The 27,689-nt window shown below is 49.5% G+C and overlaps 1 protein-coding gene across 1 annotated transcript in view; it reads right to left on the reverse strand.

Annotated features, from left to right (window-relative positions):
• Positions 1–27,689, reverse strand: part of LOC140411190 (dynein axonemal heavy chain 8-like) — a 2,783,184-nt gene that overhangs the window by 1,485,358 nt on the left and 1,270,137 nt on the right. The window contains exons 57-58 of the mRNA XM_072500280.1: positions 4,033–4,246; positions 3,183–3,292 (exon numbers count right to left, since the gene is read on the reverse strand). Coding sequence (XP_072356381.1) covers positions 3,183–3,292; positions 4,033–4,246 — 324 coding nt within the window. The remainder of the gene's footprint in view (positions 1–3,182; positions 3,293–4,032; positions 4,247–27,689) is intronic.

Genomic DNA, 27,689 nt, shown 5'->3' on the forward strand with positions numbered 1-27,689 from the left:
AAGCCTTCAATTGTCTCCAATCTCGTTTCTGAGGTTATTGATCGTGCATCAGAGGTTAAAGTGACCTTCACCATATTACCATGAATGGGACTGTGTCCTGGAAGTGTTCGGTGGGACAGACACGAGTTGCCCTTGGTATGGGTATACACAATCCGGGGCGTTGGCATGTTAGACCCTTGGGTGCTGAGCCCCTCGCACCCCCCCCCCAGCCCAAGGGCGATTCCCACACCCATGGGGCCGACCTCCCCGACTGGGCCCGTCTCCTCCCAGCGGGGTTCCCGGGGGGCAGCGGCCTCAGGCTGATTTCCAATTTCCAAGATGAGCTCCTCCCATAGCAGCCATTTCACTAGCTTCACGTTTTTAAATATGTGTGCTAAAGGATAATCCTCATCTCTAGCACCAGGGCTACCAGCGATTTCCTATCCAAGCTGGTTTACCTCGCCTGCAAGCACATTTCGCAATTCTAATGCACATCGTTCACTGTTTTCTGTAGCCTGAGAAATTTCCAATGCTCTAGTCAAGGTAATTTCTGTCTCTGCTCGTAATCTTTGTTGTATATTGAGGTTATTTGCACCACAAACTAATCTATCTCTGAACATATCATTGAGTGTTAATCCAAATTCACATTGCTCAGCCAACTTCCATGGATGCTGCAATCATCTCCCCGGGATTTCTCATTTTGAATTAAATTTGTATCGCCACATAATCAATATGATTTTGGGTTGTAGTGTTCCCTGACTAATGTAATGAGCTGCTCGCACTTTTTTGTGTCTGGTATCCAAAATATTCTATTTTGAAGTACAGAATGGTCAATGTTTATTGTAATGCGCAAATAGGAAAACAATTGGGAATGCCTTAAAACATAAGATAACACTTTGGCTATCATATGCTAACCTCTTGTAAATATGTATCAATTGCAAATGAAATCTACCCCACGGGAAAGCTGGCTCAGGTTAATTGGGTAAATAGGTTTGGTGGTAAATATGGTGGTAAATAAACAGTGGGAAACATTTAAAGAAACAAAACAAAATGTTCAACAAAAATACATTGCATTGAAAAAGAAAAACTCATCAAGAAACATCTAACTGACTTACTTAATCATTAGATTGAAAGAGGAGGCTGAAATACAAGTAAAAGAGAGAGTTTAGAAGGCAAATGGCATGTTGGTTTTTAATGCAGGGGATTGGAATACGATAATGAGGAAGTCTTGTTACTACTGTCTGGGATCACACCTGCTGTACTCTGTGTATATTTGGTCTCTATATCTAGGGGAATATATATCTGCATTGGAGTCGGCACAACAAAAGTTCATTAGGATGGTTCCTGGGTTGTCCAATGAAGTGAGACTGAGTAAATTCGCCTGATAGTCTCTGAAATTTAGAAAAATGAAAGACAATTTCATTGAAACTCATTAGATTCTGAAGGGGCTTGACAGAGCACTCCACTGGCTGGGGAATCTGGAAAATGAGGGCACAGCCTCAGGATAGGCACTGAGATGAGGAGAAATGTCTTCATTAGGGTTGTGAATCTTTCACATTCTCTACCCTATGATGCTGTGGATGGTATATTATTCAACATATTAGAGGCTGGAATATTTACATTTTTGATCTCCTTGGGAATCAAGGAATCAGAGAAATAAATGGGGAGCAGGATTGGAGGCTATATGATCCACTGCTGCTCATATTTCATATGTTCCTATGAATTAAGAATGAAGAGATGATTGATCTCAGCACTCAGGAATTTAACTCCAGTTATTTCCGTGCACAATTTGTGGCAGAATTCTTCCAAATCAAAATTCTTCCATCACCATGAAGTGCTTCAAAAGGTTATTCCTGGCTTGAATGAATTCCAGCCTCCGGATTGCCTTGACCCACTACCGCCTACCGCTACAACAGGTCCACAGCAGGTGCCATCTCCCTGGCCCCGCACTCAACCCTGGAACACCTAGATAACAAAGACACCCATGTCAGACTCCTATTTATTGACTACAGCTCAGCCTTCAACACCATTATTCCTACGAATCCCACCTCCAGACTCCGTGGCCTGGGCCTTGGCTCATCCCTCTACGACTGGATCCTGAACTTCCTAATCCACAGGCCACAATCAGTAAGGATAGGCAGCAACACCTCCTCCACGATCATACTCAAAACCGGTGCCCCACAAGGCTGTGTCCTCAGCCCTCTACTATATGCCTTATACACCTATGACTGTGTGGCCAAATTCCCCTCCAGCTCGATTTTCAAATTTGCTGATGACACCACAGTAGTGGGTCGGATCTCAAACAATGACGAGACAGAGTACAGGAATGAGCTAGAGAATCTGGTGAATTGGTGCGATGACAATAATCTCTCTCTCAATGTCAACAAAACAAAGGAGATTATCATTGACCTCAGGAAGCGTAGTGGAGAACATGCCCTGTCTACATCAATGGGAACGAAGTAGAAAGGGTCAAGAGCTTCACGTTTTTAGGTGTCCAGATCACCAACAACCTGTCCTGGTCCCTGCATGCTGAAACTATAGTTAAGAAAGCCCACCAACGACTCTACTTTCTCAGAAGACTAAGGGAATTTGGCATGTCAGCTACAAATTTCACCAACTTTTACAGATGCACCATAGAGAGCATTCTTTCTGCTTGTAACACAGCTTGGCATGGATCCTGCTCTGCCCAAGACCGCAGGAAATTACAAAAGGTCATGAATGTAGCTCAATCCATCACGCAAACCAGCCTTCCATCCATTGACTCTGTGTACAATTCCCGCTGCCTCAGAAAGGCAGCCAGCATAATTAAGGACCCTTCTTCCGTCAGGAAAAAGATACAAAAGTTTGAGGTCATGACCAATCAACTCAAGAACAGCTTCTTCCCTCCTGCCATCAAACTTTTGAATGGACCTACCTCTAATTAAGTTGATCTTTTCTCTACACCCTAGCTATGACTGTAACATTACATTCCCTATGTAAGGTATGCATTGTCTGTATAGCATGCAAGAAACAATACTTTTGACTGTATACTAATACATGTGACGATAATAAATCAAGTCAACGAAAATTGTGACCTTTTCATAAACTTAAAGACCTCTATTCGATTACCCCTCTTATGAATATTATGCGTGATTGATCATTTATTTATTCGTGTTCATAAAATCATAACATTGAAGGCTAACTATTTCTGATAGTATCAGTACCTTTGTCCACTGCCAGATGGTTCTGCCAGTGACAACAAGTTTTGATATTATGTCACAGACTTCAGGACTGAAGAACCTGGCTGGGTGAAAATATCCATTTCCAATAATTCCTGTCAATGATACAAACAAAACATTCACTGGTTGCTTTTAATTTAATAATCCAAGTTGACAAGCTGAAACAACCCATAGAGTAGTGACATTGAGGGACTTTAATTATCCCATTAGAAACTGAGATAGTATTAGTATGAAGGGTAGCGAGTGGAGAGAGTTTTTGAAATGTGTTGAAGCTAATTTTCTTGTTTTGTATGTTTCCAGCCCAGTGAGGAAAGAATCATTGCTGGATCTGGTTTTCGTGAATGAAGCAGATCAAGTGTTAATTCAGAAACATTGAGAAAACAGTGAGGTAAGGCAGGGTCTTTTGGCCCGACCCACCACTGGGATCTCCCACCGATGTTGACCCCTGCTGTGGGTTCCCCGGCAGAAAGATGAGCGAGCCATGCAAATTGCGATTGACTTTGGCAGCCAAAGGTGAGACACCGCCACCATGGGAAAACCCATTACAGGTGTGGATGAGTGGAGGGGGATGAAAAAGATGGTAATCAATATTGGCTGAGTTGCAGACCGCTCGTATTTTAAAAAATCTCCTGGCACTAAAACCATTGGTTATTACAGAGCCCAATCTTTCAGCCTAAATGTTCTGTTCAAAATTTTATTTCTCAATGATGGTAAACTGGCAGTTAAAATGTGCAGCACAGAATGTCTATAGGGTAAGTACAATGTCCAACAGAATAATGGTACATTTGTATAAGACTGGAATATTTAATAGAAACAATTGAGAGCAGATTATTACCAAAGATCTTGTCGATTGAAGCATTGGTAGGCAGTGTACAGTTGAAGATTGTGAATTGCCTCTTTAAGCGTTGTGGAATGTCATTGCGCCCTCCCCCTGGATGGATCATTGCTGCCATTAATTGTACATCAACAATTTTAGTAAAATCTCCTGGTTTATCCAAGTTGTACATTCCATGCATATCGATCATCTGACGAACTATTTCATTAGTAATCTGAAAGACAGCAAATAAGATAAACTGATGTTTATTTAACATATGAAACCAACTCATGTGTGAGGTTGTTCTGTAATTAGCTTGTCCATCCAGAAACCAAATCATTCCCCTATCAGGGAGTATGCAGGGATTGAACCTATGAGGGCAATTTACATTGTGACAACTTCTGACCTTCACTGAGTTGCTCCTGTGATTCCATTGGTTAATTAATTAGCATATTCATGAAATGAAAAAATGAAATGAAAACCGCTTATTGTCACAAGTAGGCTTCAAATGAAGTTACTGTGAAAAGCCCCTAGTCGCCACATTCTGGCGCCTGTACGGGGAGGCTGGTAGGGGCCAGATTGGCAAACCAGATGTTAAAATCTTGTGCAGCATGCTGCGAAATCATGCGAGGATGAATGGAAGGAACTTAATGGCGAAAAGAGTAAATAGGGTGGTCAACAGGACTTTAAACTAAAGATTGGGGGGGAAGGGAAAGTCAGGGAACCAAGAGGTGAAGTAATCAGCGGGGAGCGTAGCTGCTTAGGAATACAAAAAAACACGAACAGACAAAACTCAAGAGTGGTTACGATTGTCCCCATCCCACAAAATATGACACAGTGTATGGAAAGGCTCAGTAAACCAAGGTCCACCACACTAAGAAAACAAAAAGGGACGGTCAATAGAGAATTAAAGGTGCTATATTTAAATGCGCGCAGTGTACGGAACAAGGTAGATGAGCTTGTGGCCCAGGTTGTGACTGGCCGGTATGATGTGGTAGGCATTACAGAGACATGGTTGCAGGGGGTTCAGGACTGGCATTTAAACATCCAGGGATTCACAACCTATCGAAAAGAGTATGAAGTCTTACAACACCAGGTTAAAGTCCAACAGGTTTGTTTCGATGTCACTAGCTTTCGGAGCGCTGTTCCTTCCTCAGGTGAATGAAGAGGTATGTTCCAGAAACATATATATAGACAAATTCAAAGATGCCAAACAATGCTAGGAATGCGACCATTAGCAGGTGATTAAATCTTTACAGATCCAGAGATGGGGTAACCCCAGGTTAAAGAGGTGTGAATTGTATCAAGCTGGACTTTAACCTGGTGTTGTAAGACTTCGTACTGTGCTCACCCCAGTCCAACGCCAGCATCGCCACATCATGGCTACTATCGAAAAGACAGAGAGGTGGACAGAGGGGGCGGGGTTGCCTTGTTAATTAGGAATGAAATTAAATCAATAGCACTAAACGACATAGGGTCAGATGATGTGGAGTCTGTGTGGGTAGAGTTGAGGAACCACAAAGGCAAAAAAGCCATAATGGGAGTTCTGTACAGGCCTCCTAACAGTGGTCAGGACCGGGGGCACATAATGCACCACGAAATAGAAAGGGCATGTCAGAAAGGCAAGGTCACAGTGATCATGGGGGACTTCAATATGCAGGTGGACTGGGTAAATAATGCTGCCAGTGGACCCAAGGAAAGGGAATTCATTGAATGTTTACAGGAGGGCTTTTTGGAACAGCTTGTGATGGCGCCCACGAGGGAACAGGCCATTTTGGACTTAGTGTTATGTAATGAGCCAGACTTGATTAAAGATCTTAAAGTAAGGGAGCACTTAGGAGGCAGTGATCAGAAGATGGTTGAATTCAATCTCCAATTTGAAAGAAAGAAGGTAGAATCAGATGTAAAGGTGTTCCAGTTAAATAAAGGTAACTACAGGGGCATGAGGGAGGAACTGACGAAAATCGACTGGGAGCAGAGCCTAGTGGGAAAGACAGTAGAACAGCAATGGCAGGAGTTTCTGGGAGTAATTGAGGACACAGTACAGAGGTTCATCCCAAAGAAAAGAAAGGTTATCAGAGGGGGGATTAGGCAGCCATGGCTGACAAAGGAAGTTAGGGAATGCACAAAGCAAAAGAGAAAGCCTACAATGTGGCAAAGAGTAGTGGGAAGTCAGAAGATTGGGAAGGCTACAAAAACAAACAGAGTATAACAAAGAGAGAAATAAGGAAAGAGAGGATCAAATATGAAGGTAGGCTAGCCAGTAACATTAGGAATGATAGTAAAAGTTTCTTTAAATACATTAAAAACAAACAGGAGGCAAAAGTTGACATTGGGCCGCTCCAAAATGACGCTGGTAATTTTGTGATGGGAGACAAGGAAATAGCTGAGGAACTGAATAAGTACTTTGCGTCAGTCTTCACAGTAGAAGACATGAGTAATATCCCAACAATTCTGGAGAGTCAGTGGGCAGAGTTGAATATGGTAACCATCACAAAGGAGAAAGTGCTAAGAGAAACTAAGAGGTCTAAAAATTGATAAATCTTTGGGCCCAGATGGGCTACATCCTAGAGTTCTAAAGGAGATAGCTGAAGAAATAGTGGAGACGTTAGTTATGATCTTTCAAAAGTCACTGGAGTCAGGGAAAGTCCCAGAGGATTGGAAAATCGCTGTTGTAACCCCCCTGCTCAAGAAGGGAACAAGGAAAAAGATGGAAAATTATAGGCCAATTAGCCTAACCTCGGTTGTTGGCAAGATTCTAGAATCCATTGTTAAGGATGAGATTTCTAAATTCTTGGAAGTGCAGGGTCGGATTAGGACAAGTCAGCATGGATTTAGTAAGGGGAGGTCATGCCTGACAAACCTGTTCGAGTTCTTTGAAGAGATAACAAATAGGTTAGACCAAGGAGAGCCAATGGATGTTATCTATCTTGACTTCCAAAAGGCCTTTGATAAGGTGCCTCACGGGAGACTGCTGAGTAAAATAAGGGCCCATGTATTCGAGGCAAGGTACTAACATGGATTGACGATTGGCTGTCAGGCAGAAGGCAGAGAGTTGGGATAAAAGGTTCTTTTTCGGAATGGCAACCGGTAACGAGTGGTGTCCCGCAGGGTTCAGTGTTGGGGCCACAGCTGTTCACTTTATATATTAACGATCTAGATGACGGGACTGGGGGCATTCTGGCTAAGTTTGCCGATGATACAAAGATAGGTGGAGGGGCAGGTAGTATGGAGGAGGTGGGGAGGCTGCAGAAAGATTTAGACAGTTTAGGAGAGTGGTCCAAGAAATGGCTGATGAAATTCAACGTGGGCAAGTGCGAGGTCTAGCACTTTGGAAAAAAGAATAGAGGCATGGACTATTTTCTAAACGGTGACAAAATTCATAATGCTGAAGTGCAAATGGACTTGGGAGTCCTAGTCCAGGATTCTCTAAAGGTAAACTTGCAGGTTGAGTCCGTAATTAAGAAAGCAAATGCAATGTTGCCATTCATCTCAAGAGGCTTGGAATATAAAAGCAGGGATGTACTTCTGAAGCTTTATAAAGCATTAGTTAGGCCCCATTTAGAATACTGTGAGCAATTTTGGGCCCCACACCTCAGGAAGGACATACTGGCACTGGAGCGGGTTCAGCGGAGATTCACACGGATGATCCCAGGAATGGTAGGCCTAACATACGATGAACGTCTGAGGATCCTGGGATTATATTCATTGGAGTTTAGGAGGTTGAGGGGAGATCTAATAGAAACTTACAAGATAATGAATGGCTTAGATAGGGTGGATGTAGGGAAGTTGTTTCCATTAGCAGGGGAGACTAGGACCCGGGGGCACAGCCTTAGAATAAAAGGGAGTCACTTTAGAACAGAGATGAGGAGAAATTTCTTCAGCCAGAGAGTGGTGGGTCTGTGGAATTCATTGCCACAGAGGGCGGTGGAGGCCGGGATGTTGAGTGTCTTTAAGACAGAAGTTGATAAATTGTTGATTGCTCGAGGAATTAAGGGCTATGGAGAGAGAGCGGGTAAACGGAGTTGAAATCAGCCATGATTGAATGGTGGAGTGGACTCGATGGGCCGAATGGCCTTACTTCTGCTCCTATGTCTCATGGTCTATGGTCTTAATGTAACCGAGCCTTCAATTTAAGGAGACAGAAGATACCTGATGGTACAACAGATATATGTGGCTCTGTTTACTCTAGCTTTTGACAACGATGTTCAACTGCAGCCATTTTTTACTGAATGATTCCATATGATTTCTCAGGAACTAAAGGATCTCAAAAAAAGACTCGGGAAACTCACGGTAGTAGGAAAAGGGGCCACCGAACACTTCCAGGTTCTTCTGGATGAGATTTGCTAGTTGAGGAACTGCTCGCTTCAGTTGCAGGGAAAGAGCCAGCAAAACAGTTCTCAAGGCAAGGTAGAAGGTGGTGGCTACGCTGGTGAGTGCTGAACATCATCTTTCTTACCTTCTTCAAGGCAACACACCACACTGGAAACAGTTTAGTGAGACAGCCAGGATCTGCAGCTAAAGTGCTGTAACCTGCAAGGCTAAGGGCCAAGTGCTCGAAATTAAAACGGGAGGTTAGTTTATTTTTTCTCTTTATTGTCTGGTTTAGACATGATGGGCTGAATGGCCTCTTTCTACCCTGCAATTTTTCTATTGTCTATGATTCTACATACACAGAGAAGACGAATAAGCTGCCACATTCCCTTTTGCCTGTAGTATCATCGGATTCACTGCACTAATCACTCTTATTCCTTAAATAGAAGTAGAATATAACATTGCACCTATGGATCAGGGAGTTATTTCATTGAGTTTACCATTAAACTATTGAAAGATGGTGTGGTAGTCGGTATTAGAGGTATTACGGTACCCAGGTTGATGCTGTAAGACCATTGGTGTGGGAGGTACCTGAGACAGCAATATCATTGGTGGAGCCTGCCTGCTGGTTCCACCCAGTAAGGCGGAGTATAAAAGCCTGTGTCTCCCTAGCAGCTGCATTCTGTACCTGCGCTGCTGGGGGAAACATCTAGTCCAATAAAGCCTTCAATTGTCATCCAATCTCGCTTTGGAGTCATTGATCGAGCATCAATTTATTGGACTAGATTTTAAAGAATGGAGCTCCGAATCAAGCCGGAGTTTCTGCAACTCAGTCCCCACGCGGCAAACTCAGCGGCAACCTTCAAACACTGGCTGCCGTACTTCAAAGGGTACCTCAGGACGGCCACAACTGCACCTACGGAGGACCAGAAACTGCAAGTTCTCCACTCGAGGGTGAGCCCAGAGATCTACACTCTCATCAAGGATGTGGACGATTTTGAGGCCGCAATGACCCTGCTGAAAGGACAGTACATTCGCCCAGTAAACCAGGTCTACGCCTGACATCTGCTAGTGACGAGGTGACAAATACCCGGGGAATTGCTGGAGGAATTCTACCATGCGCTCCTGGTGTTAGGTAGGAACTGTGATTGCCCGCATGTTTCAGCCAGCGACCACACAGAATTTTTGATCCGGGACGTATTTGTTGCAGGTATGCTGTCCTCCCAAATCCACCAGCGGCTGCTGGAAAATGAGACACTAGGCCTCAAGGAAGGACGGGCCCTTGCTAACTCCCTGGATGTAGCCTCCCGAAACGCCCGCGCTTACGTACCCGACCGCGCGGCGGCCCCTTGGGCAGTGTAGAACCCCCCCGCGGCTGACTCCAATGCATCCCCCATCCCCCCACAAGCTTGGGCTGCGCGACTACCAGGCAACCCTGTGGGGCCCCGCTGCTATTTTTGTGGGCAAGCCAAGCACCCCCGGCAGCGCTGCCCGGCCTGCTCCTCCACCTGCAAAGGGTGCGGCAAAAAGGGCCATTTCATGGCTGTATGCCAGGCCCGGGCAGTCGCTGCGGTCTCCGGGGGCAAACCGGGACCGCCAACCCGACTCTCTCGAGTCACGTGCGGCCTGTGGGCGCCGCCATCTTCCTGTTCCATCTTGTTCATCCAGGGACCACTTGCGACGGATGGGCGTTGCCATCTTGCACACCGCCAGCCTTGTGCGACCAGTGGGCGCCGCCATCTTGGCTGGAGTCTCAGGACCCCGATTCGGATGACCACACACCGCCCGAGGAAAATCTCCAACTTTTGCCACGACTCGCCTCGATGACCCCGGACCAGTCTCGTCCCTGAACGCTCTCAACCGCGACACAACCGTGCTCATCAATGGGCACAAAACATCCTGCCTGATCGACTCTGGGAGCACAGAGAGCTTCATACACCCCAACACGGTAAGGCGCTGTTCTCTTCCCATCCACCCAGTTAATCAAAAAAATCTCCTTGGCCTCCGGGTCTCACTCTGTAGAGATCAAAGGGTTCTGCGTAGCGAACCTCACGGTCCAGGGAAGGGAATTAAAACATTTCCACCTCTACGTCCTCCCTCACCTCTGCGCTGCGATGCTCCTAGGGTTAGATTTCCAATGTAACCTCCAGAGTTTAACTTTTAAATTCGGCGGCCCTCTACCCCCCCCTCACTGTCTGCAGCCACGCGACCCTCAAGGTCGATCCGCCTTCCCTTTTTGCGAACCTCACCCCGGATTGCAAACCCGTCGCCACCAGGAGCAGACGGTACAGTGCCCAGGACCGGACCTTCATTAGGTCGGAAGTCCAGCGGTTACTGAAGGAAGGTATTATTGAGGCGAGCAACAGTCCCTGGAGAGCTCAAGTAGTGGTTGTAAAGACCGGGGATGGTCATCGATTATAGTCAGACCATCAATGAAAATGAAATGAATTAATGAAAATCGCTTATTGTCACAAGTAGGCTTCAAATGAAGTTACTGTGAAAAGCCCCTAGTCGCCACATTCCGGCGCCTGTTCGGGGAGGCTGGTACGGGAATTGAAGCGTGCTGCTGGCCTGCCTTGGTCTGCTTTCAAAGCCAGTGATTTAGCCCTGTGCTAAACCAGCCCCAGCTAAACCAGCTAAACCAGCGGTCAACAGGTGTACGCAGCTCGACGCGTACTCTTTCCCCCGCATATCTGGTCTGGTCAATCAGATTGCACAATGCAAGGTCTTTTCCACGGGGATCTAAAATCCGCCTACCACCAGCTCCCCATCCGCCCTCGCGACTGCAAATACACTGCATTTGAAACAGATGGGCGGCTATGCCACTTCCTAAGCGTTCCCTTCGGTGTCACAAATGGAGTCTCGGTCTTCCAACGGGAGATGTACCAAATGGTTGATCGGTACGGTTTGCAGGCAACGTTTCCGTACCTCGATAACGTCACCATCTGTGGCCACGACCAGCAGGACCACGACACCAACTTCCGAAAATTCCTCCATACCGCAAAAATCCTTAATCTAACCTACAACAAGGACAAATGCGTGTTCAACACCGACCATCTAGCCATCCTCGGCTACGTAGTGCATGAAAGAGTTATAGACTCAGATCCCGAACGCATGCGCCCCCTCATGGTGTTTCCCCTCCCCCACTGCTCCAAAGCCCTGAAACGCTGCCTGGGTTTTTTTCCATATTATGCCCAGTGGGTCCCCAACTATGCGGACAAAGCCCGCCCACTAATTCAATCAACGTTTTTTCCCGTCCGCAGAGGTCCGCCAGGCCTTCAGTCGCATCCCTTCAGTCGCATCAAAGCAGACATTGAAAAGGCCACGATGCACGCAATAGATGAATCCCTTCCCTTCCAAGTCGAGGGCGACGCGTCTGACGTAGCTCTGGAGGCCACCCTCAACCAAGCGGGCAGATCCATGGCCTTCTTCTCACGCAACCTCCACGTTTCAGAAATCCGCCATTCCTCAGTGGAAAAGGAGGCCCCGGCCATAGTAGAAGCTGTGCAGCACTGGAGGCACTACCTGGCCGGCAGGAGATTCACTCTCCTCACTGACCAACGGTCGGTTGCTTTCATGTTCGATAATGCACAGTGGGGCAAGATAAAGAACGATAAGATCTTACGGTGGAGGATCGGGCTCTCCACCTACAACTATGAGATCTTGTATCATCCCGGGAAGCTAAATGAGCCTCCTGATGCCCTATCCCACGGCACATGTGCCAACGCACAATTGGACCGACTCCGGGCCCTCCACGAGGACCTCTGCCACCCGGGGGTCACTCAATTCTTCCATTTTATTAAGAGCCGCAACCTGCCCTACTCAATCGAGGAGGTCAGGACCGCCACCAGGAACTGCCAAATCTGCGCGGAGTGCAAGCCGCACTTCTCCAGGCCAGAGAAAGCGCACCTGATAAAGGCTCCCCGTCACTTTGAATGCCTCAGTATGGACTTCAAAGGGCCCTGCCCCTCCACCGACCGCAACACGTACTTCCTGAACGTGATTGACGAGTACTCCCGGTTCCCATTCGCCATCCCCTGCCCCGACATGACCGCAGCCACCGTCATAAAAGCCCTCCACAGTATCTTTACACTGTTCAGTTTCCCCGCCTGCATACACAGCGTTAGGAGGTCCTCTTTTATGAGTGACGAACTGCGTCAATTCCTGCTCAGCAAGAGCATTGCCTCGAGCAGGACGACCAGTTACAAGCCCCGGGGAAACGGACAGGTAGAGAGGGAGAACGGAACGGTCTGGAAGACCGGGCTACTGGCCCTACGGTCCAGGAATCTCCCAGTCTCCTGCTGGCAGGAGGTCATTCCGGATGCTCTCCACTCCATCCGATCACTGCTGTGTACCACGACCAACCAGACACCTCAGGAACGTCGATTTGTCTTCCCTAGAAAGTCCTCCTCCGGGAACTCGCTCCCAACCTGGCTGGCAGCTCCTGGACCCATCCTGCTCCATAAACACGTGCGGGCGCACAAGTCGGACCCATTCGTTGAGAGGGTCCATCTCCTTCACGCTAACCCTCAATAAGCCTACGTGGTATACCCCGACGGCCGCCAGGATACGGTCTCCCTACGGGACCTGGCGCCTGCTGGGTCCCCACCCACACCCCCACCAACCGCACCCTCCCTCCCACCGGCGCACCGCACAGCCGCCCCCTTCCCAGGTGGATCGGTTCTCCCACTGGTCCCATCTAGGGGTGATGAAGCTGCCAAAGAAGCCAAAGCCACGCTCCAGGAGCCACGGATGCCCGAGCCGGTGCCTGCATCACCGCCAAAACTGCGACGATCGCAGAGGACGACCAGGGCCCCCAACCGACTAATTGCTTCATTTTGAATGTAAATAAATATTGTAAATAGTTGCGACATGTAACGAGGCAAAACACTGTACTAATATATACCGGGTACCACCATAACTTCAAACTCTACCACTGTATAATGCGAAACCACCACCCCCACCTGACTCTTTTTCAACAGGGGGTGAATGTGGTAGTCAGTATTAGGGGTATTACGGTACCCAGATTGATGCTGTAAGACCATTGGTGTGGGAGGTACCTGAAACAGCAATATCATTGGTGGAACCTGCCTGCTGGTTTCACCCAGTAAGGTGGAGTATAAGAGCCTGTGTCTCCCTAGCAGCTGCATTCTGTACCTGCGCTGCTGGGGGAAACATCTAGTCCAATTAAACCTTCAATTGTCATCCAATCTCACTTCTGGAGTTATTGATCGAGCATCAGATGGGAAGATCATAGATCATAGTGCAGAAGGAGGCCATTCGGCCCATCGAGTCTGCACCGGCTCTTGGAAAGAGCACCCTACCCAAGGTCAACACCTCCACCCTATCCCCATAACCCAATAACCCCACCCAACACTAAGGGCAATTTTGGACACTAAGGGCAATTTATCATGGCCAATCCACCTAACCTGCACATCCTTGGACTGTGGGAGGAAACCGGAGCACCCAGAGGAATCCCACGCACACACGGTGAGGATGTGCTGACTCCACACAGACAGTGACCCAAGCCGAAATCGAACCTGGGACCCTGGAGCTGTGAAGCAATTGTGCTATCCACAATGCTACCGTGCTGCCCTCGATCAATAATTTGGTTTTACAAAGCAGTCGATGAATCCCAGAATTATGCAGCCTAGAAGGGAACTGTTATAATATACACCAGTATATCATGGTGCAGACACACACACACTGATGGACACACAGCAAGATCAATCAACACACACAACACCGCAGCCAATCACCAGTTAGAGCACACTCACTATAAAGACAGGGGGCATCAGAGTTCCCGCTCATTCGGGATGCAGCCTCTTAGAAGGACAGAGCTTACAGCTTACAGCACAGATCTTCACCATGTGCTGAGTGCATAGACTGGTTAGGACAGGCACAGGTCTTTAGTTCAATCTAACATCGTGTTAACCCACAGTGAAAGTATGTTCAACAGTTTCTAGCTTAATAAACTAGTGTTGTACTATTTTAAGTGTTGGTGGCCTGTATGTGTTCCATGGATCCAGAGCACCCAACACATCATGACACCAGGAGTTGAGGGATATTAGAACTTCTTAGACCTACCTGTAAGTGATCTGCCTTCCACCAGCAGACAGCCATCCTGCAAAATGGACAGCGTCCGCCCGCCGCCACCGCTCCGCATCACCGGTAACCTAGGGGCCAACTGGAAGATATTCAAACAACGCTTCCAGCTCTACCTTGAAGCCACAGACCGGGAAGCTGCCTCAGACACCAGGAAGATCGCTTTCTTCCTATCCACGGCCGGGGAACATGCAATCCACATTTTCAATTCTCTCACCTTTGCTGATGATGAAGATAAATCAAAATTCAAGACGGTCCTCCTCAAGTTTGACACTCACTGCAACATCAAAGTGAATGAAAGTTTTGAGCGCTATGTATTCCAACAGCGTTTGCAGGGTAAGGATGAACCTTTCCAGTCCTTTCTCACCCACCTCGGCATCCTTGCGCAGTCCTGTAATAACGGGCTCACCTCCGACTTCATGATATGCGACCAGATTGTTTTCGCTGTTCAGTCGGACCCCCTCCTCAAAGTAAAGCAGCTCACCCTAGTGACTGCCATAGAGACCTGCGTGCTACACGAACACGCCACTAGTCGGTATTCCCACATCCAAGCGGCTGAAACGGCGCAGCAAGGTCCCCACGAGGCAGAACGAGTCCAAGCAATCGAGCAACTCCAGGGCCTCAGCCTGGATGAGGGCGGCCATTTCGAGAGCTTTTCGCGGACTCCCGCGCTTGTGCGCACCGAACGAGGGGACGGCGACGTCGACGAAAGTACTTCGCAGGCGCGCACCACGTACGACCGCACCGCGCATGTGCGGTGGCGCAGCGAACGTACTGACACTACTACGTGTGGCAACTGTGACTCTGCCCACTTAAAGCGGCAATGCCCTGCCAAATCCCGACGATGCCTGAGATGTGGCAAACTTGGCCACTAAGCTGCTTTATGCAGATCAGCTCAGCCTGCCAACTCTTATCGCTCCAGCCAGCCTCGCAGGAATGTCCGGGCCATTCAACCCACTGTCACCTTGTCCGATGCGGATCTACTACCCGACGTTGACACCGAGGACCCGAAGTCGCCTTTTCAAGTCGGTATCGTTACAAAAAACAGGGTGTCCCCAAAGCAAAGAATCCAGCCTCTATCGTATACAGCATCGATCCAGACGATGAGTGGTGTGCCACCCTTATGGTCAACCGGTCCCAAATACGATTCCGCCTGGACACTGCTGCCTCTCATTGCGCGGTCTGACCTCCAAAGCCTTTGTGTCAAACCAGCCATCCTGCCATCAGCCTGCCAGCTATTAGATTATAATGGCAATGCCATTGCTGCCAGCGGCTCATGCCAACTTGAAGTGACTCATAGGTCACGCAAAGCCATCCTTCCTTTTGAAATCATGTGCTCCTCGAAAGCCTCCCTGCTTGGCGCGCAGGCATGCAAGATGTTGAACCTAGTTCAGAGAGTCCACTCTCTCTCTTGCTGACGCGCCTGCCTTTCAGGACACCGATTTCAGGGCGCAGCTCGACGCTATTATCAACCAGTACCACGATGTCTTTGAGGGCATGGGCACACTCCCGTACACCTACAAGAATTTATTAAAAGCAAATGCCACGCCTGTGGTGCACGAGGGTCCCAGCAGCCCTTAAGGACCGCCACAAGCAGCAGCTGCAGGACCTCCAGAACCAAGGAGTGATTTCCAAAGTCACGGAACCGACCGACTGGGTCAGTTCCATGGTATGTGTAAAAAAGCCTTATGGCGAATTGAGAATTTGCATTGATCCCAAGGATCTAAATCACAATATCATGAGGGAACATTATCCAATTCCCAAGCGGGAAGAGTTCACATGTGAGATGGCTCGCGCCAAGCTTGTCACCAAACTCGACGCCTCAAAAGGATTCTGGCAAATCCAGCTCGATAAATCCAGCAGGAAACAACGCACATTTTATACCCACTTTGACAGATATTGTTACAACAGGATGCCGTTTGGGATCAGGGGCGGGATGCTCCCCTACCCGGCGGGGCGGTGGGACCCGGCGTGATGGAGTGGCGGGAACCACTCCGGCGTCGGGCCGTCCCAAAGGTGCGGGAGTCTCCGCACCTTTAGGGGCCAAGCTCCGCACCTTGAGGGGCTAGGCCCGTGCCGGAGTGGATTTTGCTCCACCGGCTGGCGTGGAAGGCCTTTGGCGCCATGCCAGACAGGGCTGAAAGGACTTCGCCGGCCTGCGTAAGTCCACGCATGCGTGGGAGAGTCAGCGGCTACTGAGGTCATCCCCGCGTATGCGCAGAGGAGGGGGTCACTTCCGCCTCCGCCATGGTGAAGATAATGGCGAAGGCGGAAGAAAAAGACTGCCCCCTCGGCACAGGCCTGCCCGCGAATCGGTGGGCCCCGATCATGGGCCAGGCCACCGTGGGGGCACCCCCTGGGGCCAGATCACCCCGCGCCCCCCCCGCCCCCCCCCCCAGGACCCCCCACCCGCGCCGCCTGCTCCCGCCGCTAAGGTAGGTGGTTTAATCCACGCCGGCAGGAGAGGGTTGACAGCGGCGGGACTTCGTCCCATCACGGGATGGAGAATTGCCGGGGGTGGGCCCGTCAACCGGTGCGGCGCGATTCCCGCCCCCACCGAATCTCTGGTGGCGGAGAATTCGGGACACGGCGAGGGCGGGATTCACGACAGCCCCCGGCGATTCTCCGACCCGATGGGGGTTCGGAGAATCCCGCCCCAGATCTGCATCAGAAGTGTTCTATAGGATTATTGTTAATTAGTTAATTGCATTAGGCCAGTTTTCGGAGGCTAGATTCACAGTATAAAAGTGATCCCCTACAGTGCAGACTTTGTTTGCACTGAGTGCTGAATTTGGTGCATTTGAGTGCTATAGTAAAAGTTTGGTGACCGAGGGAGCTAGGTGAGGAGGGAGTAAGGTGCTCCTTTCATTTTGTTTCCGACATTTCCACAAAGAGTGAGAAGAGAGCCAGGAGTTTACAGAAAGTGTAGCTGACTGGGAGCAGAGTCGGAGGGCAGAGATCTAGTTGGTCCACAGGGCAGCTATATTCTGTCAGGTAAGAGGGGATGGAGGCTAGGCCAGTTGCATGCTCCTCCTGTAGGATGTGGGTGGTGAGGGATACCACCGGTGTCCCCGCTGACTATACCTGCGGGAAGTGCACCCAACTTCAGCTCCTCAAAGACCGTGTTAGGGAACTGGAGCTGAAGCTGGATGAACTTCGGATCATCCGGGAAGCAGAGGGGGTGATTGAGAAGGGTTACAGGGAGGTAACCACACCCAAGGTACAGGACAAGAATAGCTGGGTTACAGTCAGGGGGAAAAAAACAAACAGGCAGACCGTGCAGGGATCCCTCGTGGCCGTTCCCCTTCAAAACAAGTGTACCGTTTTGGATGCTGTTGGGGGGGATGACCTACCGGGGGAAGGCCCTAGCGGCCAGGTCTCTGGCACTGAGTCTGGCTCTGGGGCTCAGAAGGGAAGGGGGGAGAATAGAAAAGCAATAGTTGTAGGAGATTCAATGGTTAGGGGAATAGATAGGAGATTCTGTGGTCGCGAGCGAGACTCCCGGAAGGTATGTTGCCTCCCGGGTGCCAGGGCCAGGGATGTCTCGGATCGTGTCTTCAGGATCCTTAAGGGGAAGGGGGAGCAGCCAGAAGTCATGATGCACATTGGTACCAACGACATAGGTAGGAAAAGGGGTGTGGAGGTAATAAACAAGTTTAGGGAGTTAGGCTGGAAGTTAAAAGCCAGGACAGACAGAGTTGTCATCTCTGGTTTGTTGCCGGTGCCACGTGATAGCGAGGCTAGGAATAGGGAGAGAGTGCAGCTGAACACGTGGCTGCAGGAATGGTGTAGGAGGGAGGGCTTCAGGTATTTGGATAATTGGAGCGCATTCTGGGGAAGGTGGGACCTGTACAAGCAGGACGGGTTGCATCTGAACCAGAGGGGCACCAATATCCTGGGAGGGAGGTTTTCTAGTACTCTTCGGGAGGGTTTAAACTAATTTGGCAGGGGAGTGGGAACCGGATTTGTAGTCCAGCAACTAAGGTAGCCGATATTCAGGACGCAAAAGCGTGTAATGAGGCAGTGGGGAAGGGAACACTGACAAAGGAGAGTACTTGCAGGCACGGAGATGGGTTGAAGTGCGTATACTTCAACGCAAGAAGCATCAGGAATAAGGTGGGTGAACTTAAGGCATGGATCGGTACTTGGGACTACGATGTGGTGGCCATCACGGAAACTTGGATAGAAGAGGGGCAGAAATGGTTGTTGGAGGTCCCTGGTTATAGATGTTTCAATAAGATTAGGGAGGGTGGTAAAAGAGGTGGGGGGGGGGGGGGGGTGGCATTGTTATTTAGAGATAGTATAACAGCTGCAGAAAGGCAGTTCGAGGAGTATCAGCCTACTGAGGTAGTATGGGTTGAAGTCAGAAATAGGAAAGGAGCAGTCACCTTGTTAGGAGTTTTCTATAGGCCCCCCAATAGATGTGGAGGAACAGATTGGGAAACAGATTTTGGAAAGGTGCAGAAGTCACAGGGTAGTAGTCATGGGTGACTTTAACTTCCCAAATATTGAGTGGAAACTCTTTAGATCAAATAGTTTGGATGGGGTGGTGTTTGTGCAGTGTGTCCAGGAAGCTTTTCTAACACAGTATGTAGATTGTCCGACCAGAGGAGGGGCAATATTGGATTTAGTACTTGGTAATGAACCAGGGCAAGTGATAGATTTGTTAGTGGGGGAGCATTTTGGAGATAGTGACCACAATTCTGTGACTTTCACTTTTGTAATGGAGAGGGATAGGTGCGTGCAACAGGGCAAGGTTTACAATTGGGGGAAGGGTAAATACGATGTGGTCAGACAAGAATTGAAGTGCATAAGTTGGGAATATAGGCTGTCAGGGAAGGACACAAGTGAAATGTGGAACTTGTTCAAGGAACAGGTACTACGTGTCCTTGATATGCATGTCCCTGTCAGGCAGGGAAGAGATGGTCGAGTGAGGGAACCATGGTTGACAAGAGAGGTTGAATGTCTTGTTAAGAGGCAAAAGGAGACTTATGTAAGGCTGAGGAAACAAGGTTCAGACAGGGCGTTGGAGGGATACAAGATAGCCAGGAGGGAACTGAAGAAAGGGATTTGGAGAGCTAAGAGAGGGCATGAACAATCTTTGGCGGGTAGGATCAAGGAAAACCCCAAGGCCTTTTACACATATGTGAGAAATATGAGAATGACTAGAGCGCGAGTAGGTCCGATCAAGAACAGTAGCGGGAGATTGTGTATTGAGTCTGAAGAGATAGGAGAGGTCTTGAACGAGTACTTTTCTTCTGTATTTACAAATGAGAGGGGCCATATTGTTGGAGAGGACAGTGTGAAACAGATTGGTAAGCTCAAGGAAATACTTGTTAGGAAGGAAGATGTGCTGGGCATTTTGAAAAACTTGAGGAGAGACAAGTCCCCCGGGCCTGACGGGATATATCCAAGGATTCTATGGGAAGCAAGAGATGAAATTGCAGAGCCGTTGGCAATGATCTTTTCGTCCTCACTGTCAACAGGGATGGTACCAGGGGATTGGAGAGTGGAGAATGTTGTGCCCCTGTTCAAAAAAGGGACTAGGGATAACCCTGGGAATTACAGGCCAGTTAGTCTTACTTCGGTGGTAGGCAAAGTAATGGAAAGGGTACTGAAGGATAGGATTTCTGAGCATCTGGAAGACACTGCTTGATTAGGGATAGTCAGCACGGATTTGTGAGGGGTAGGTCTTGCCTTACAAGTCTTATTGAATTCTTTGAGGAGGTGACCAAGCATGTGGATGAAGGTAAAGCAGTGGATGTAGTGCACATGGATTTTAGTAAGGCATTTGATAAGGTTCCCCATGGTAGGCTTCTGCAGAAAGTAAGGAGGCATGGGATAGTGGGAAATTTGGCCAGTTGGATAACGAACTGGCTAACCGATAGAAGTCAGAGAGTGGTGGTGGATGGCAAATATTCAGCCTGGATCCCAGTTACCAGTGGCGTACCGCAGGGATCAGTTCTGGGTCCTCTGCTGTTTGTGATTTTCATTGATGACTTGGATGAGGGAGTTGAAGGGTGGGTCAGTAAAGTTGCAGACGATACGAAGATTGGTGGAGTTGTGGATAGTGAGGAGGGCTGTTGTCGGCTGCAAAGAGACATAGATAGGATGCAGAGCTGTGCTGAGAAGATAGAGTTTAACCCTGAAAAATGTGAGGTTGTCCATTTTGGAAGGACAAATATGAATGCGGAATACAGGGTTAACGGTAAAGTTCTTGGCAATGTGGAGGAGCAGAGAGATCTTGGGGCCTATGTTCATACATCTTTGAAAGTTGCCACTCAAGTGGATAGAGCTGTGAAGAAGGCCTATGGTGTGCTAGCGTTCATTAACAGAGGGATTGAATTTATGAGCCGTGAGGTGATGATGCAGCTGTACAAAACTTTGGTAAGGCCATATTTGGAGTACTGTGTACAGTTCTGGTCGCCTCATTTTAGGAAGGATGTGGAAGCTTTGGAAAAGGTGCAAAGGAGATTTACCAGGATGTTGTCAAGAATGGAGAGTAGGTCTTACAAGGAAAGGTTGAGGGTGCTAGGCCTTTTCTCATTAGAACGGAGAAGGATGAGGGGCGACTTGATAGAGGTTTATAAGATGATCAGGGGAATAGATAGAGTGGAGACATTTTCCCCGGGTGGAACAAACCATTACAAGGGGACATAAATTTAAGGTGAAAGGTGGAAGATATAGGAGCGATATCAGAGGTAGGTTCTTTACCCAGAGAGTAGTGGGGGCATGGAATGCACTGCCTGTGGAAGTAGTTGAGTCGGAAACATTAGGGACCTTCAAGCAGCTATTGGATAGGTACATGGATTACGGTAAAATGATATAGTGTAGATTTATTTGTTCTTAAGGGCAGCACGGTAGCATTGTGGATAGCACAATTGCTTCACAGCTCCAGGGTCCCAGGTTCGATTCCGGCTTGGGTCACTGTCTGTGCGGAGTCTGCACATCCTCCCCGTGTCTGCGTGGGTTTCCTCCGGGTGCTCCGGTTTCCTCCCACAGTCCAAAATGTGCAGGTTAGGTGGATTGGCCATGATAAATTGCCCTTCGTGTCCAAAATTGCCCTTGGTGTTGGGTGGAGGTGTTGAGTTTGGGTAGGGTGCTCTTTACAAGAGCCGGTGCAGACTCAAAGGGCCGAATGGCCTCCTTCTGCACTGTAAATTCAATGATAATCTATGATTAATCTAGGACAAAGGTTCGGCACAACATTGTGGGCCGAAGGGCCTGTTCTGTGCTGTATTTTCTATGTTCTATGGAACAAATGATGGAAGGCATTGAAGGTGTTCGCGTCTATGTCCATGACATAATGATTTGGTCCACCACCCCACAAGAGCATGTTAGTCGCCTCCAGTGCGTATTCAGACGTATACATGAGCATGGCCTCCGCCTCAACAGGGCCAAATGCTCTATTGGTCAGACAGAACTCAAGTTCTTCGGGGACCACATCTCCCAATTGGGTGTGCAGCCGGATGCGGACAAGGTAGCTGCCATCACAGCTATGAAAACACCAGAGGACAAGAAGGCGGTCCTCCGATTTCTGGGCATGGTCAATATTTTAGGGAAATTCATCCCTAACCTTGCCTCTCATACCACGGCTCTCTGCAACCTGGTCAGGAAGACGACAGACGTCGAATGGCTCCCTGCCCACGAGCGCGAATGGAGAGAACTCAAAACATGGCCCCGGTCTTAGCTTTCTTTGATCCAGCAAAGGAGACTAAAATTTTGACCGATGCCAGTCAATCCGGCATTGGGGGCAGTGCTCCTTCAACGTGATGAGGCCTATCATGGGCCCCCGTTGCATATGCGTCACGTGCGATGACCCCCATGGAGCAGCGCTACGCGCAGATGAAAAAGGAGTGCCTGGGCCTTCTGACTGGTGTGGTTAGGTTTCACGGACTTCGTGAATTCACCGTTGAGACCGACCATCGCCCGCTGGTCAATATAATACAGAAAGACTTGAACGACATGGTGCCTAGCCTCTAGCGTATTCTTCTCAAGCTCCGGTGATACGACTTCCAGCTGGTATACACCCCAGGCAAAGACCTCATCATTGCTGACGCTCTCTCCAGGGCAGTCAACACTCCATGTGACCCAGCGGGATTTGTCTGCCAGGTTGACGCCCATGTGGCATTCTCGGCCTCCAATCTACCTGCCTCGGATGAACACTTCATCCAACATCGCCGCGAGACGGCGGCTGACCCCTTGCTACAGCGTGTCATGCGCCACCTTACGGACGGGTGGCTCAAGGGCCAATGCCCTCAGTTCTATAATGTCAGAGATGATCTGGCGGTAGTAGACGGGGTTCTTCTAAAACTGGACCGCATTGTCATCCCGCATAGCATGTGCCAGCTTGTCCTGGAACAGCTACACGAGGGCCACCTTGGCGTGGAAAAGTGCTGCCGACAGGCCCGGGAGGCAGTGTACTGGCCTGGCATTAATGAGGACAAAGCCAACACAGTGCTCAACTGCCCCACTTGTCAGCGTTTCCAGCCGGCCCAACCACGTGAGAACCTGCCGCCCCATGAGTTGGTCACGTCACCATGGACCAAGGTGGGCATCGACCTGTTCCACGCGCTGGGTAGAGACTATGTCCTGATCGTGGACTACTTTTCGAATTACCCGGAGGTGCTACGGTTGCACGACCTTACCTCGTCTGCAGTCATTCGTGCATGTAAAGAAACCTTTGCCCAACACGGTATCCCGCTCACGGTTATGTCGGACAATGGCCCCTGCTTCGCCAGCCAGGAATGGTCCAACTTTGCCAGGCGGTACAATTTTGCCCATGTGACATCCAGTCACCTGTATCCCCAATCCGACGGCAAAGCGGAGAAGGCAGTACATATAGTCAAATGGCTCCTATGCAAGGCTGCCGATGCTGGGTCCGATTTCTACCTTGCCTTGCTGGCCTATCGCTCCGCCCCACTGTCTACTGGCCTGTCGCCAGCCCAGTTACTCATGGGTCGTACCCCGAGGATGATGCTGCCGTCCATCCATGTCCCAGACCGCGACCACGTTCCGGTCCTTCGCCGGATGCAGCTGTCTCGTGCACAGCACAAGGTGGCTCATGACTCCCGTGCAGTTGATCTCCCTGCTCTGGCTCCAAATGACAACGTCCGCGTCCATCTTCCGGATGGTGGCTGGTCTGCAACTGCTGTTGTCCTTCGGCAGTTGGCCCCCGTTCATTCCTGGTTCGCCTACAGGATGGCTCTATTCTGCGCCGCAATCGACTCGCCCTTCGTCTCGTTCCACGCTCGCCACGTGATCCTCCAGTATCGCCTCGCCCTCCTGCTGACCCTGCCACGGACTATGCAGAGCTCCCTGTCACTCTGCATCCTCCTGACTTTGACACAGTCCAGCCCGCTCCTGAACCAGTGGCTCGCGACCCACCCTTGAGGCGGTCAACCAGAATTCGTCGCCCACCTCAGAGACTAAATTTATGAACTTTGCAGACATCTGGGGCGAAATTCTCCCCCAACGGCGCGATGTCCGCCGACTGGCGCCAGAAACGGCGTCAATCAGACGGGCATCGCGCCGGCCCAAAGGTGCGGAATGCTCCGCATCTTTGGGGGCCGAGCCCCAACATTGAGGGGCCAGGCCGGCGCCGGAGGGATTTCCGCCCGCCAGCTGGCGGAAATGGCGTTTGTTGCCCCGCCAGCTGGCGCAGAAATGCGGCGCATGCGCGGGAGCGTCAGCGGCCGCCGACAGTTTCCCACGCATGCGCAGTGGGGAGAGTCTCTTCCGCCTCCGCCATGGTGGAGGCCGTGGCGGAGGCAGAAGGGAAAGAGTGCCCCCACGGCACAGGCCCGCCCGCGGATCGGTGGGCCCTGATCGCGGGCCAGGCCACCGTGGGGGCACCCCCCGGGTACAGATCGCCCCGCGCCCCCCCCAGGACCCCGGAGCCCGCCCATGCCGCCTGGTCCCGCCGGTAAATACCAGCTTTGATTAACGCCGGCGGGACAGGCAATTTCTGGGCGGGACTTCGGCCCATCCGGGCCAGAGAATTGAGCGGGGGGTCCCGCCAACCGGCGCGGCCCGATTCCCGCCCCCACCCAATCTCCGGTACCGGAGACTTCGGCGGGGGCGGGGGCGGGATTCACGGCGGCCAACGGCCATTCTCCGACCCGGTGGGGGGTCGGAGAATGACGCCCATGGACTCTCTGAATTGTTTCATTGCTTTGTGTATAGTGTTGAGCTCGTTACTCTTGTTGCATACTGCTTCTCTGCACCAGGCACCTTCCCATGTAAATAGCTTAGTTCTCATGTACGTAGTCCTGTAAATATGTCTACGCACCCCACAAGTAGTTAGGAACATTCTCACCATACATTATTTATTGCCACACACATACATTCTTTTGTATAAGGGGGGATGTCATAATATACACCAGTATATCATGGTGCAGACACACACACACTGATGGACACACAGCAAGACCAATCAACACACACAACACCGCAGCCAATCACCAGTTAGAGCACACTCACTATAAAGACAGGGGGCATCAGAGTTCCCGCTCATTCGGGATGCAGCCTCTTAGAAGGACAGAGCTTACAGCTTACAGCACAGATCTTCACCATGTGCTGAGTGCATAGACTGGTTAGGACAGGCACAGGTCTTTAGTTCAATCTAACATCGTGTTAACCCACAGTGAAAGTATGTTCAACAGTTTCTAACTTAATAAAATAGTGTTGCATTATTTTAAGTGTTGGAGGCCTGTATGTGTTCCACGGATCCAGAGCACCCAACACATCAGGAACCATTCAATCTATCACATCTCTGCCAGCTCTTTGAAAACTATCCAATTAGATCCACACCCCTAAATTATCCCAGACTTCTGAAAATGTTTCTTTTTCAGGTTTGTATGATATCGATAGAGACCAGTAATCATTTTCCGAAAAACCATAAAACCAGGCGTTTACTAAAAGAGTGAAACCACAAGATTTACGGTTTCAAACAAAAAACGTTTACGACATAAAAATTAAAGAAAAGGAATATTACTAATTACACTCTGATTTAAATGGTCAGTTACATTAAAGAGATTAAAAGTACAGTGATCACAGTTATTTATGTTCTAAACAAATGCCGGGGGGCGGCGTGAATCCCGCCCCAGCCTGCTGCCGAATTCTCCGGCGCCGGGGATTTGGCGGCGGGAATCGCGCCGTGCCGGTCAGCGGCTGCTGGCAGCGGCGCCCCCGGCAATTCTCCAGACCGTGATGGGCTGAGTGGCTGCCCGTTTTCGGCCAGTCCCGCCGGCGTATGTTACACCAGGTATTTGCCGGCGGGACCTGGCTGCGCGAGCGGCCTCCGGGGTCCTCGGGGGGGGGTATCCCCATGGTGGCCTGGCCCACCATTGGGGTCCACTGATCCGTGGGCGGGCCTGTGCCGTGGGGGCATTCTATTGTTCCGCGACGGCCGCTGTGGTCCTCCGCCATGGCCGAGACGGAGATGATCCCCCCATGCACATGCGCTGGGATGAGGCCAGCACACACTGGCATGGCGCCAAGCCCCTTCCCCGCCAGCCGGCGCAAATCACTCCGGGGCCGACCTAGCCCCTGAAGGTGCAGAGGATTCCGCACCTTTGGGGCGGCCCGACGCCGGAGTGGTTCACACCACTTTTCGCCGCCGGGACTCCCCGCCCCGCTGGGTAGGGGAGAATCCTGCCCCTTAACTCAAATTTCCTTCGACACCCATTTGACATACGCACCAAAACTCAAGTCAAATGCTTTTCGGAAATTGGAAGATTGTCTGTGACCTAGCCAAATGCATCCTGCACGTATGTGTTAGGTTCCCGGGGAACGTACACAACAGCTACATTCTTGGCCGCTCTCAGATGCTTGGGGTATTTGAGGGAGCTCATCAGCTATAGTTGGCTTATCGGAAACAAGTGTGCCCCCTCAGGACTAGGCTGGTGACGCCTGTGCAGAGGCCACAGTGCAGAAGAGGTCCATTACAATGAGGCTCATACTGCAACTCTCACATTGGTAGAGCAGTTGATCAACACTTCGGTGGGAAGAATAAAGGAGCTGAATATTATTTAAAGGAGAAAGACTGCAGAATGCTGCAGCACACAGGGATTTGGAAATCCTCATGCATAAATCACAAGGAGCTAGCACGTAAGTTCAGCAGATAATTGGGAAGGCAAATGGAATGTTAGCCTTTATTTCAAAGGAAATAGAGTATAAAAATATGGAAGTATTGGTAAAACTATACACAGCACTAGTTAGACCACATCTGGAATTCTGTGAACAGTTTTGGTTCCCTTATCTAAGGAAAACTAAACTGTCATTGGAGGCAGTTCCGAGAGTGTTCACGAGGTTGATCCCGGGAATGGGGGGATGGGGAGAGGTTGAGTATATTGTGCCTGTACTCATTGGTGTTTAGAAGAATGAAAGGCAATCTTATTGAGACATGCAGGATTCTAGGGAGTTTGACAGGGTAGAGTTTGAGAGGATTGTTCTTGTGGGAGACTGTAGGACCACAGGGCATAATAAAAGAGTGCGGAGTCACCCACTTAAGACAGAGTTGTGCAAGAATTTCTTCTCTCAGAGGGTAGTGGATCTGTAGAATTCTTCACCACAAAGGCTGGATTATTATGTATTGCCAAGGCTAAGATAGAGAGATTTTTCATCAGTAAGGGAATGAAGAGTAATGGGAATATGGTGGGAAAGTAGAGTTGAGGACAGATCAGCTATTATCTCATTAAATTGCGGAGCAGACTCGATTGGCCAAATGGCCTACATCTGCTCCTACTTCTGGTCTTATGGTTTAAAGTTTCTTCATATATATAAAACAAAAAAGAGTGGCTAAGGTAAATATTGGCCCTTTAGAGGATGAAAAGGGAGAATTAATAATGGGAGATGAGGAAATGGCTGAGGAAATGAACAGGTTTTTTGGGGCGGTCTTCACTTTGGAAGACACAAATAACATGCCAGTGACTGATGGGAATGAGGCTATGACAGGTGAGGACCTTGAGGCAATTGTTATCACTAAGGAGGTAGTGATGGGCAAGCTAATGGGGCTAAAGGTAGACAAGTCTCCTGGCCCTGATGGACTGCATCACAGGGTACTAAAAGAGATGGCTAGGAAAATTGCAAATGCACTCGTGATAATTTACCAAAATTCACTAGACTCTGGGGTGGTCTTGGCGGATTGGAAATCAGCAAACGTGACACCACTGTTTAAAAAAGGAGGTAGGTAGAAAGCGGGTAATTATAGGCCAGTCAGCTTAACTTCGGTAGTAGAAAAGATGCTGGAATCTATC

This window comes from Scyliorhinus torazame, chromosome 4 (assembly GCF_047496885.1).
Source record: "Scyliorhinus torazame isolate Kashiwa2021f chromosome 4, sScyTor2.1, whole genome shotgun sequence".
In the NCBI taxonomy this organism is placed as follows: Eukaryota; Metazoa; Chordata; class Chondrichthyes; order Carcharhiniformes; family Scyliorhinidae; genus Scyliorhinus; species Scyliorhinus torazame.